This window comes from Penaeus vannamei, chromosome 28 (genome assembly GCF_042767895.1).
Source record: "Penaeus vannamei isolate JL-2024 chromosome 28, ASM4276789v1, whole genome shotgun sequence".
Lineage (NCBI taxonomy): Eukaryota > Metazoa > Arthropoda > Malacostraca > Decapoda > Penaeidae > Penaeus > Penaeus vannamei.
The window spans coordinates 569,304-577,047 of record NC_091576.1 but is presented as its reverse complement, the minus strand read 5'-3'; the positions used below and the strand labels follow the sequence as shown (position 1 = coordinate 577,047).

Genomic DNA, 7,744 nt, shown 5'->3' with positions numbered 1-7,744 from the left:
CCTCCCCCTCATCCTCCTCCTCCTCCTTCTTCCCCTCTCCCCTCCTCCCCTCTTTTCTCATACATCCGGTCACCCACCCCTACTTCCCTCCCCCTCTCTCCCCTTCCTCCTCTTCCCTCCTCCTTCCCTCCTTCTTCCGCCTCTCACCTCTCCCCCCACTTTCCTCATCCATCCGGATCAACCACCCCACTTCCCTCCCCCTTCCTCCCCTTCCTCCCCCTCCTCCTCCTCCTTCTTCTCCCTCTCCCCCTCCTCCGCTCTTTTCTCATCCATCCGGTCACCCACCCCACTTCCCTCCCCCTCTCTCCCCTTCCTCCCTCCCCCCTCCTCCTCCTTCTTCCCTCTCCCTTCCACCCCACTTTCCTCATCCATCCGGTCACCCACCCCACTTCCCTCCCCTCTCTACCTCCTCTCTCCCCCTTCCTCTTCCCCCTCCCCCACACCCCATTTTCTCCTCATCCATCCGGTCACCCACCCCACTTCCCTCCCCCTCTCTCCCTTCTCTTCTCCCCCTCCCCCTCCTCCTCCTCCTTCTTCCCCCCCTCCCCACTTTCCTCCATTTTCCGGTCACCCACCCAACTTCCCTCCCCCTCTCTCCCCTCCTCCTCCTCCTCCCCTCCTCCCCCTCCCCTTCTTCCCCTCCCCCCCCACCCCATTTCCCTCATCCATCCGGCCAAAAGAGCGAAGATGATCGCCTTTAGACCCCCGCCAATTAACCCCCAAACATTTTATTGATGATGTTGCAGTTGTTGTTGTAGTTGTTGCAGTTGTCATTGCAGTTGTTGTTGCAGTTGTTGCAATTGTCGTTGCAGTTGTCATTGCAGTTGTTGTTGCAGTTGTTGTTGCTGTTGCAGTTGTTGTTGCAGTTGTTGCAGTTGTTGCAGTTGTTGCAATTGTCGTTGCAGTTGTTGTTGCAGTTGTTGCAGTTGTTGTTGCAGTTGTTGTTGTAGTTGTTGTTGCAGTTGTTGTTGCAGTTGTTGTTGTTGCAGTTGTTGCTGCAGCAGTTGTTGCAGTTGTTGTTGCAGTTGTTGCAGTTGTTGTTGCAGTTGTTGTTGCAGCAGTTGTTGCAGTTGTTGTTGCAGTTGTTGTTGCAGTTGTTGTTGCAGTTGTTGTTGCAGCAGTTGTTGCAGTTGTTGTTGCAGCAGTTGTTGCAGTTGTTGTTGCAGTTGTTGTTGCAGTTGTTGTTGCAGTTGTTGCAGTTGTCGTTGCAGTTGTTGTTGCAGTTGTTGTTGCAGTTGTTGTTGCAGTTGTTGTTGCAGTTGTTGTTGCAGTTGTTGTTGCAGTTGTTGTTGCAGTTGTTGTTGCAGTTGTTGTTGCAGTTGTTGTTGCAGTTGTTGTTGCAGTTGTTGTTGCAGTTGTTGTTGCAGTTGTTGCAGTTGTTGTTGCAGTTGTTGTTGCAGTTGTTGTTGCAGTTGTCGTTGCAGTTGTTGTTGCAGTTGTCGTTGCAGTTGTTGCAGTTGTTGTTGCAGCAGTTGTTGCAGTTGTTGTTGCAGTTGTTGTTGCAGCAGTTGTTGCAGTTGTTGTTGCAGCAGTTGTTGCAGTTGTCATTGCAGTTGTTGTTGCAGTTGTTGCAATTGTCGTTGCAGTTGTCATTGCAGTTGTTGTTGCAGTTGTTGTTGCTGTTGCAGTTGTTGTTGCAGTTGTTGCAGTTGTTGCAATTGTCGTTGCAGTTGTTGTTGCAGTTGTTGCAGTTGTTGTTGCAGTTGTTGTTGTAGTTGTTGTTGCAGTTGTTGTTGCAGTTGTTGTTGTTGCAGTTGTTGCTGCAGCAGTTGTTGCAGTTGTTGTTGCAGTTGTTGCAGTTGTTGTTGCAGTTGTTGTTGCAGCAGTTGTTGCAGTTGTTGTTGCAGTTGTTGTTGCAGTTGTTGTTGCAGTTGTTGTTGCAGTTGTTGTTGCAGCAGTTGTTGCAGTTGTTGTTGCAGCAGTTGTTGCAGTTGTTGTTGCAGTTGTTGTTGCAGTTGTTGTTGCAGTTGTTGTTGCAGTTGTTGCAGTTGTCGTTGCAGTTGTTGTTGCAGTTGTTGTTGCAGTTGTTGTTGCAGCAGTTGTTGCAGTTGTTGTTGCAGTTGTTGTTGCAGCAGTTGTTGCAGTTGTTGTTGCAGCAGTTGTTGCAGTTGTTGTTGCAGTTGTTGCAGTTGTTGTTGCAGTTGTTGCAGTTGTTGTTGCAGTTGTTGTTGCAGTTGTCGTTGCAGTTGTTGTTGCAGTTGTCGTTGCAGTTGTTGCAGTTGTTGTTGCAGTTGTTGTTGCAGCAGTTGTTGCAGTTGTTGTTGCAGTTGTTGTTGCAGCAGTTGTTGCAGTTGTTGTTGCAGCAGTTGTTGCAGTTGTTGTTGCAGTTGTCGTTGCAGTTGTTGTTGCAGTTATTGTTGCAGTTGTTGTTGCAGTTGTTGCAGTTGCTGTTGCAGTTATTGTTGCAGTTGTTGTTGCAGTTGTTGTTGTTGCAGTTGTTGTTGCAGTTACTGTTGCAGTTGTTGTTGCAGTTGTTGTTGCAGCAGTTGTTGCAGTTGTTGTTGCAGCAGTTGTTGCAGTTGTCGTTGCAGTTGTTGTTGTTGCAGTCGTCGTTGCAGTTGTTGTTGCAGTTGTTGTTGTAGTTGTCGTTGCAGTTGTTGCAGTTGTTGTTGCAGTTGTTGTTGCAGCAGTTGTTGCAGTTGTCGTTGCAGTTGTTGTTGCAGAGGTTGTTGGGAGCTTGTTGTTGCAGTTGTTAGAGGATCGGTCGGTTTGAAGGAGGTCTGGAGGGAAGGCGGCGTGGGTAACGGATGCTCGTATTGGAGGAGGGCAATTGAGAGAGAAGTAGAGAAAGGCTTGTGGAAAATAGAAAGAGAAGGGAGGGAATAAGAGAGGAAGAGTAGGTGAGGAGGAGGGTGAGGAGGAGGGAATGGAGAGAGAAGTAGAGAAGGGGGGAAAAATAGAAAGGGTGGTGAGGAGGGAGGAGAAGGAGTGGAATTGAGAGAGAAGAGAGAAAGGGGGAAAATAGGGAAGAGTGGTGAGGAGGGAGGAGGGAATAAGAGAGGAAGAGTGGGGAGGAGGGAGGAGAAGGGAATGGGAGAGAGAAGTAGAGAAAGGGGAAAATAGGGAAAAAGAGAAAGAGAAGGAGGGAATGAGAGAAAGTGGAAAAGAGTGGGGAAAAGAAGTAGGAGGAAATGGAAGAGAAATAGAAAATGGGGGAAAAAGAGAAAGAGAGAGGAGGGAATAAGAGAGGATAGATGAAAATAGAAAAGGTTGAGAGAAAGGGGGAAAATATGGAAAAAGAGAAAGAGAAGGAGGGAATAAGAGAAAGGGGAAAATAGGGAAAAGAGAAGGAGGAAATAAGAGAAATGGAAAAGTAAAAGGAAGAGAGAGAGAAAAAAAGATAGATGAAAAAAGAAAAGGTTGAGAGAAAGGTTAAATGGATAGAAAGGGAAAAAGGAAAAAGAATGAATCGGAAATAATAAAAAAAAGGGAAGAACACATGAAAAGGATAGTGAATGAAATTCAAAGAAAAAGTATTAGCAAGTTTATGATTAGAAATGAAGACAATGGTATTTAGAAAATAATAACAATACATAATGTAATACATCCCTGTTTTTTCTGTCTCTCTCTCTCTCTCTCTCGCTCTCTCTCTCTATCTCTCTCTCTCATCCCTTACCCTTCTCTCCTACATATACACACAAACATATGTATATATGCGTATCTATATTTATCTATCTTTCTGTATATGTGTATGAATATGCACATCTGTATATCTATATCTATCTATATCTCCCTATCTATCTATCTATATCTATGATTACCTATATTTTCCTATTTATCTATCTATCTATATGTATCTATCTATCAGTCTATCTATTTATCTATATATATATATGTGTGTGTATGTGTGTGCGTGTATGTGCCTTTGCATACTGAGGCATTCCCAGTTGCCTATCAATACATTTTCATACACTGTCATCTATTTTCTCTCGTTTCTTCAAACTCTCTTCGTCTTGTCATCCTATATTTGTTCCTTCTTTAGTTTTTCTTCTTGTTTTGTTATTTCATCCTTTTCATTTTCTCCTTGCTTCTTTTTCCTTTTCGTCCTTCTCCTCTTTCTTCACCTCCTCCTCCTCCTCCTCTCCTCCTTCATTTTCTTTTTCTTCTCTTTATTTTCCTCTTCATCATCCACGTTTTTTGTTGTTGTTGTTGTTGCTGCTCCTCCTCATTGTTTTCTCACTTTACCTTCTTCTTCTTTTATATCGTCTTCCCCCTTCCTCTTCTTCATTTTTTTCTTCTTCTACTTCTTCATTCTCCTCCTCCCCCTCTTTCTCCTCTTCCTCATCCCTCCTCCTCTTCCCGATATTTAAAAAAAAAAATCTTTCTCTCTCATATGGCAACACCAGTAAGCTACGCAGTTGCCAGTTAGCATTTCCTTAAGTGTCAGATCAGCTCCGATATCGCCTGACTATTATCAAGAAAAGCTAATTTGATCTTAAAAGGCTTGAAAGTATGAAGGGATATTCGCGTTATTTTGGGAATTATTATCCATTTTTTAGCATCATCATTGCTAACCTTGTTACAGATAAGTATCTCTATTATTATCATAATCACTGTCATTATTATCATTTTTATTTTTGGTATTGTTGCTATTACTATTATCATTATTATCATTATCGTTATTATTGTTAATACTATTATTGGTATTACTAGTATCTTTATCATTATCATTATTGTTATTATTACTGTTACTGTTAGCATTATTGTTATCATATCATTACTATTACTATCATTATCATCATTATCATTATCATTATCATTGTTATTTTTGTTATTGCTATTATCATTGTCATTATCTTACTCATGATTATCATCATTATTACTATCATCATTATCACTATCATTATTATCATTTTTGTTGTAATTAATGTTATTATTATTATTATCACCTATATTATTCCCATTACTATTAAGTAATCATAATCATTTTTATCATTGTTATCATTATGATAACTATCATTCTCTCATCATCCTTATTGTCACTGACATTATCATTATTACCATTATTGACATTATGTTTCATTATTATTGCTATTATTATCATTATCATTATTACTATTTTCACTATTATCATTATTATTACTATTATATCATCATTATTATTACTATTATATCATCATTATTATTATTATCACTATCATTACACACACACACACACACACACACACACACACACACACACACACACACACACACACACACACACACACACACACACACATATATATATATATATATATTATATATATATATATATATATATATATATATATATATATATATATATATATATATATATATATATATGTATGTATGTATGTATGTATACATATATATCATATGCAATCATAATCAATCTATTGCTGTTTGATAATTATTTTGAAAAAAGACTAATAGTTTACCAATCTAATAAAAAAAATTATAAGCCACGTTCTGAGCTCATGAATGAAATACAAACAACGGAATACAAATACAAACAACATAAATAAGAAAAGAAATGATACCAACTATATAAACAAAAAAGATAAAGACTAAGTCAGAAGGAAGAAGAAGAAGAAGAAGAAGAAGAAGAAGAAGAAGAAGAAGAAGAAGAAGAAGAAGAAGAAGAAGAAGAAGAAGAAAACATACAAGTAGTATCCAGTAAACAGCAAAACAAGTAACTGTAAGGAATTTCACAAGAAGCTTAAGTGGCAGTTAAGTGTAGTTTCAGAATACAACACGGCGTTTACCTTAACGATAAGGGGGGAGTGGGGAGTGGGGTGGGGGTGGGGGTGAATAGATAGAAATTGTTTTGGCAATTTTGTATTGATTACAGAACACAGAATCATTGTAACATTTTGTGATGATGGTGGCACTGAAAGGAGGGAGGGGAAGGGGGGGGAGGGGGGAGGGGAAGGGGAGGGGTAACAGGAAGTTTATGGGGATGGGGATGATGATGGTAGTGGTGGTGATGAGGTGTTGGTGGTGATGGTGGTGGTTGTGGTGATGATGATGAGACGGTTGTGGTGGTGGGGTGGTGGTGGTGATGAGACGGTTGTGGTGATGGTGGTGGTGGGGTGGTGTTGATGAGGTGGTTGTGGTGATGGTGGGGTGGTGGTGGTGATGGTGGTGATGGGGTGTTGGTGGTGATAAGGTGGTTGTGGTGATGGTGGTGGTGGGGTGTGTGTGTGATGAGGTGGTTGTGGTGATAGTGGTGATGGGGTGGTGGTGGTGATGAGGCGGTTGTGGTGATTGGGTCGTTGTGATGATGGTGGTGGTGATGGTGTTGGTTAACGTTCTAATATCAATAGCAATCCTGATGCTACTACTGCTAATGATAATGATGATAATTACAATATCATTAGTGATGGGAATACTAATATTAATAGCAATGTGTATTCTCATATTGTTATACTTATATAATACTAACACACACACACACACACACACACACGCACAGACACTCACACACACACACACACACAGACACTCACACACACACACATACACACGAACACAAACACAAAAAGATAAAAAAAAAAAAAAATGAGGAATATAAAAAGATACGAAAAATAAGATAAAATAAATAGATTAATCAATAAAAAGATTATACAAGCACATGTATCCCTTCACCCCCCCCCGCCTCTCCCTCACACCAACATGGCCCCCCCCCCCTCTTTTCCCTCGTCCTCTCCCTCAACCAACATGGCCTCCCTCCTCCCCCCTTTCCCCCCTTTTCTCTCCCTCACACCAACATGGCCTCCCTTCCCCCCCCCTTTCTCTCCCTCAACCAAAATAGCCTCCCCTTCCCTCCCCCCCCTCTCCCTCACACCAAAATAGCCCCCCCTACCCCCCCCCCCTTTTCTCCCTCACACCAAAAACCCCCCCCCCCTCCCCCCCTTTCTCTCCCTCAACCAAAATGGCCTCCCCTCCCTTCCCCCCCTCCCCCTCATCCCCCTTTCCCCCCCCCTCGTTCTCTCTCCCTCCACCAAAATAGCCTCCCTACCCCTACCCCTCTACCCCCCCCCTACCCCCTTCTCTCACAACCCCAGTTCCTTCGTGTCCTTCTCTCCTCCCTCCTCCCCCCCCCCCCCTTTCTCTCAACCCCCAGTTCCTTCGTGTCCTTCTCTCCTCCCTCCTCCCCCCTCTCCCCCCTTTCTCTCAACCCCAGTTCCTTCGTGTCCTTTCTCCCCCCCCTCCCCCTTTCTCCCCTCTCCCCCTTTCTCTCAACCCCCAGTTCCTTCGTGTCCTTCTCTCCTCCCCCCTCCCCCTCTCCCCCCCCCCTTTCTCTCAACCCCCAGTTCCTTCGTGTCCTTCTCTCCTCCCCCCTCCCCCCCTCCCCCCCCCCCTTTCTCTCACCCCCAGTTCCTTCGTGTCCTTCTCTCCTCCCTCCTCCCCTCCCCCCTCCCCCCTTTCCCTCACCCCCAGTTCCTTCGTGTCCTTCTCTCCTCCCTCCCCTCTCCCCCCTTTCTCTCAACCCCCAGTTCCTTCGTGTCCTTCTCTCCTCCCTCCTCCCCCCCTCCCCCCCCCCCCTTTCTCTCAACCCCCAGTTCCTTCGTGTCCTTCTCTCCTCCCTCCTCCCCCCCCCCCCCTTTCTCTCACCCCCAGTTCCTTCGTGTTTCTCTCCTCCCCCCTTCGCCGCCCTCTCCCCTCCCCCTTTCTCTCAACCCCCAGTTCCTTCGTGTCCTTCTCTCCTCCCCCCTCGCACCTCTCCCCCCTCCCCCTTTCTCTCACCCCCAGTTCCTTCGTGTCCTTCTCTCCTCCC

General features: G+C 44.1%; 1 protein-coding gene across 1 annotated transcript in view; it reads right to left on the bottom strand.

The window, feature by feature from the left end:
• Positions 1-712: 712 nt before the first annotated feature.
• Positions 713-7,744, bottom strand: part of LOC138866962 (uncharacterized) — a 58,002-nt gene continuing 50,970 nt past the window's right edge. Inside the window, exon 6 of the mRNA XM_070141342.1 lies at positions 713-845. Within this exon, the coding sequence (XP_069997443.1) occupies positions 713-845 (133 nt within the window). The remainder of the gene's footprint in view (positions 846-7,744) is intronic.